Here is a 5,631-nt window from a genome sequence, read left to right as displayed (position 1 = left end):
TCTAATATGTTTCGATTGTAAATCAAAATCATCGATTTTTAATAAGTATTCATTATTAAATACATTTTTTATTATCGAAGGTCTTTTAATATTTAACCATGTCAACATCAATCGAATTTGTTCAAATTTGTTTTTATCTGTGAATGATTTTTTTTTATTACTTTTAAATCTTCCAATTGCAGTTCTATCAGTTCCTTTTGGTCGTCCACGTACTTGACATTTAACTGGTAACGAAATTCTTTCTAAACATACTTTTACTTGTAAATTGACCGAACTTTTAAAACTACATTTATTAGATTTTTCGGAATCATCATTTGGTATATCAACTTGATAATTGTTAATATTAAAAATAGTTGTCTCTGCATCATTTTGATCGTGAAATTTATCTACAGGTTCAATCATTTGTCTATAATAATTATTAGTCCAACGTTCTGCACACAAAGTTTTCAAAAATAACGGTAATTCTAAGTGTTTACGCAATGCAAATATATGTCTACATGGCAAATGTAATGAAACATATTCTACGCATTGACAGTCATTTATTGTAACATTCAATATATCAGTTTTATATTTTACTTGACACGTTTGTTTTTTTATTTCAATTGATGCTAAACTAATTAATTCATATAATTCAATTTCTTTTTTTACATATTCAAATGCCCTCTCTGTTAAATATTCTTTATATTCATTCTCAAAAGCATCTACTACATTATTTACATCTTTCTTTAGGAAATTCTTTGCCATTTTACGACGCGTTTCAATTTCATAATTACTTTTCCAAACAAAAAAAGATTTAAGAAATCTCATTAGCGGCTGTCGTTTATCAATTATCAATTTTAATTTTCCATTTAATGATTCTAAATAATTATTCGTGTCATTACCAAATGTATCACTAAGCATACTATGTACGGTCCACTGTTCTCGTATGTTGTGCCAGTTTAAGTCATAATATGTTAATACCGATTTTGGTGCGTTTTTTTTTAATTCTTTATAAATATGATCATATTCCGAGGGTGTATTACTGTACGCCAAACGCTGTAAAATTTTTAGTATTTTATCCTTCTCAGCTGCGTTTATATTCATTTTTTTAGTAGTTATTTGTCGATGAAAAGTCTTTAATGTATGAAATAAACATAAATATGTTTGAACATGTGGAAAAATATCAGATATAACCTTTCTTTCAACTAAATCTTTGTCAGTCATAAAACATTTAATTTTTGATATCATACAAGAATTTTCTCTTGCAAACATCGATAAATACCATTTAACTGTTTCATATTTTTCATTAGCAAGTATTCCAATACTTACAACACGACTAATTTTATTCGAATCAACAACTATCATAATCATAACAGTTGAATTATTATCTAATAATTTATATGTACCATCTAGAAAAATCATTTCAGGATAAGTGTCCATTGCTACAATCATATCTGGTGTATAAAAACTTAATCCTACACACGTATTTTTATCATCCAGTATATGTACTGATGCCCCTATTATATCAATAACATAATATAATAATTAATAATTATATACAATAGAATTTATCGATAAATTACCTTGGCTTTTCAAAAAATCATGAGCAAGTTTAAGATTATTGTCATTTTCATTTTTGTTAAATTGTTGATTAATATTATGTAAATCTTTAATTGAAACGGTTTTACCAGTATCATTTTTAATTTTTTCTTGTAATAATTTTTTATCCGCTTTTACAGCTAAAATACCGGCAATATGTTTTTTGTAGTCTGGATCTAGTCTCCGTTGTTCAGGATATAAATCGAAGAATTCCTACGAAATATATACATATAAATTACTAACCTATTTTATTTCTTTTTTTTACACAATATATAATATACGTACATCTGAGTCTTCATGATATTGGTGTAACTCGTTTGCATTTTTTATTATCAAGAATTGTCTATCCTCCGAGACTACAACTCGAATAAACATTGGACAACCCAGTTTGTATGTCCTAAATCAATATAAAGAATATTATTAATTACAATACAATCATACGAGGTATATTCAACAAATTATACATACTTGACATTACGAAGCCCTCGACTTTGTGATTTATAATAATGTTCACCATGTTTACAAACTAAATGTATCAATTTATATTTTAATTTCATGTTTGGCTTTATTTTATAACTATTTTCTAATAAAAAACGTGAATCAATTTTAGATAAAACACATTTATTTCTTCTTTGATATTCCGATATAAATTTTTCAAACTCATCATATGAATTAAATTGCATTCCAATTAAATTACAATTTTCATTATTCATATTGACACAAAATTATCACAAAAAACTAACGTCGCTTCACTTAATAAAAGAAGAAGAAAAAAACAGATTAACCAAACACAACATGGTTATTTTATCGACCGTTCTTTGTTTCATTGTACTGCGCAGTCTTTTGTTAAAAACTCTGACGGTTGCAGAGAGAAGAAGTCTTCTCTCTCTCTGACGGTTATACTATTAATACTGTCAGGTGAATATAGATGGATAATGGTCAGTTGTGTACCAGTGTTGTGTAGCCAACGGGTTACACAGCGCTCTCTATGACCACCATATAGAAAAATGAAATAAAACAATTATATCTATAGGCGGGAATTTTAGAATACCTTATATATTTAGATATAATATATATATATATATATATATATATATATATATATAGATATAGTAGAAATAAAATAAGAATACAATTATTGTAATGGTCACTTAGAATATAAAATAAATGAATATTTTGAGAAAACCCATAAGGATTTTTTGCCAGACGTTTAATTCCATATTTTTATGACTATAATCCTCTTGTTGGCAAAACTTTCCCAAAATATTCAAAAAACCAATTAAGAGATTATTTTGCTGGGACTAAGCTGCAGACAATATGGCGAGACTCCATGGCAGCGACAGTCCAGGGAAATTGAAGTTACTGTGACGTCAAAGTCCGCACGGACTCACTCATTTTGAGAGGGGGGATGAAAGCGAGTGACGATAGGACTCAACAGCAGCACAAGAAAACACCTTCACTACTCATTTTACCCCCTCCCCTTCCCCACCTCTTAAAAAAGGATCGCTGGAGGAGAAGACAAAGGACAAGCTGATTCAACAATTCCGATAGGAGTATCATTCCAAACATGGTAACCAACTTGAACGTTGGTAATTTAGAAACTTACGATATTTTATAAAGTTCGTTTTTTATTTTGTGTAAAGTATATGAATAAAATAATACATAATAATCATAATAATAATAATAATAATAATTTGCTGTTAGTTATTTAATATATATGAATGCTAATGCATTCATATATTCTTTGATTGGTGTTTTAATATTTTTTTAAATCTTCAATGGCATACCAATCCTAATTATTGTAATATTTGGCTAGCCTCTCTGTGCTAGCACGACAATTACTTTTTATTTCAAAAACGGTTTCGCCCCGAATATACTTGCTGGGCTCATCAGTAAAGTTGATGCAAGTATATTCTACTTTAGACCGTTTAATTGATGTTAAATTTTATACCCAATTCCATTTTTTTCCAAATTTGGAAAAAAATGGAATTTTTTCTCCATTCCATGTTTAATGCCTCTTATATTTATTTACTGTTAGCTATTTAATATATATGAATGCTAATGCATTCATATATTCTTTGATTGGTGTTTTAATATTTTTTTAAATCTTCAATGGCATACCAATCCTAATTATTGTAATATTTGCTAGCCTCTCTGTGCTAGCACGACAATTACTTTTTATTTCAAAAACGGTTTCGCCCCGAATATACTTGCTGGGCTCATCAGTAAAGTTGATGCAAGTATATTCTACTTTAGACCGTTTAATTGATGTTAAATTTTATACCCAATTCCATTTTTTTCCAAATTTGGAAAAAAATGGAAAAAACATGGAATGGAGAAAAAATTCCATTTTTTTCCAAATTTGGAAAAAAATGGAATTGGGTATATAATTTAACATCAATTAAACGGTCTAAAGTAGAATATACTTGCATCAACTTTACTGATGAGCCCAGCAAGTATATTCGGGGCGAAACCGTTTTTGAAATAAAAAGTAATTGTCGTGCTAGCACAGAGAGGCTAGCCAAATATTACAATAATTAGGATTGGTATGCCATTGAAGATTTAAAAAAATATTAAAACACCAATCAAAGAATATATGAATGCATTAGCATTCATATATATTAAATAACTAACAGCAAATAAATATAAGAGGCATTAAACATGGAATGGAGAAAAAATTCCATTTTTTTCCAAATTTGGAAAAAAATGGAATTGGGTATAAAATTTAACATCAATTAAACGGTCTAAAGTAGAATATACTTGCATCAACTTTACTGATGAGCCCAGCAAGTATATTCGGGGCGAAACCGTTTTTGAAATAAAAAGTAATTGTCGTGCTAGCACAGAGAGGCTAGCCAAATATTACAATAATTAGGATTGGTATGCCATTGAAGATTTAAAAAAATAATAATAATACATTGTAATGGGTGTACTTATTACATGAATTTAATTGTGGTCTCCATGCAACGAGTATCCCACTCATGTACAAAACTTCAGGTGTTTTGTAAACCTGTCTGACTATGCTCAGGATCTCCAGGTGAGGGTGAAACCCAACTGGACCACGCAGCAAATTAAAATTTAAGAGAGAGAAGATATTTGTTATAACTTATACTTATAGGGGAAGATGTTTGATTAATTAATAAGAAATTTATATAAGAGAATGAGCCTGGTATTTATTGGAGACGGGTCGTCTTACAAAAATTTTATGACAGTGAACAATTAATAAAATGAACGGTGAAGGTGACTCGACAAAATTTTCCTTGAAAATTATATTTTACAGTGACTCTACTGACAATACCAATTGACTCTACTGACAATACAAAATGACTCTACTGACAATTTTCACAGAAAGACTCCACTCACTTTTACACTATCCTCTAGCAAACTCCCAAGCCGTGAAAATTCCAATGGTGTTGCTCCTCACTCTCAAAAACCAAGTCCTCTGTCCTCGATATTTACTCCAGACCAATATTCCAAACTCCACAGTAATTTATATTTCCAGGGTAATAAGCTTCCACTAGCCAGTGGGCTTATTTGCTCTTGGCAATTGGCGTATGTACGAATAGCTTGTACTGGATATTATTTTATATAAGAATTTTATGAACTTGTATTGCAGCGGGTAATTGCGTCCGTCTTCTATGGAAGCCAAAAACCAAGAGGCCGACTCTCGACAATCGCCGAGCCTCATACCCCTCGCTTGCAGGTTGGCCAACATCGACTGAAACAAAACTGTCCCCAAAACTCGACAGCAGTGACCCCAGCGATAAGTGGACTGTTTAATTATCGGCTGTTGTTGTGGGAGGAGGTCGCTCTCGTTTTGGCGCGAGTCGAAATTTGAATTTAAACTTAAAACATGAATTTCACCCCGTTACACTCTCCCCCCCCAGACTCGAACATAACTCCAAAACGGAACGACCTCGTCCCTCAATAACTGCCAAGGGTGCGTTAACCTTAAATTAAATAAATTAAATTTATGCTGTAATTTATGCTGATTTACTAAAAACATTAATTGAATTACAAAGAAAATACATAATAAATTGGAATTATAAAGAT

At 30.3% G+C, this 5,631-nt stretch overlaps 1 protein-coding gene across 1 annotated transcript; it reads right to left on the bottom strand.

The window, feature by feature from the left end:
• Positions 1-806: 806 nt before the first annotated feature.
• LOC130673828 (uncharacterized) lies at positions 807-2,298 on the bottom strand. The gene is made up of 5 exons (XM_057479038.1): positions 2,047-2,298; positions 1,864-1,975; positions 1,563-1,791; positions 1,262-1,496; positions 807-813 (listed from the first exon to the last, which is right to left on the bottom strand). Exons 1-5 carry the CDS (start codon positions 2,289-2,291, stop codon positions 807-809), a joined length of 828 nt encoding a protein of 275 aa, XP_057335021.1. The 5' UTR covers positions 2,292-2,298.
• Between the last annotated feature and the right edge of the window lie 3,333 nt (positions 2,299-5,631).

Source organism: Microplitis mediator, chromosome 8 (genome assembly GCF_029852145.1).
Source record: "Microplitis mediator isolate UGA2020A chromosome 8, iyMicMedi2.1, whole genome shotgun sequence".
Classification (NCBI taxonomy): Eukaryota; Metazoa; Arthropoda; class Insecta; order Hymenoptera; family Braconidae; genus Microplitis; species Microplitis mediator.
This window is presented reverse-complemented; position numbering and strand designations above follow the sequence as displayed.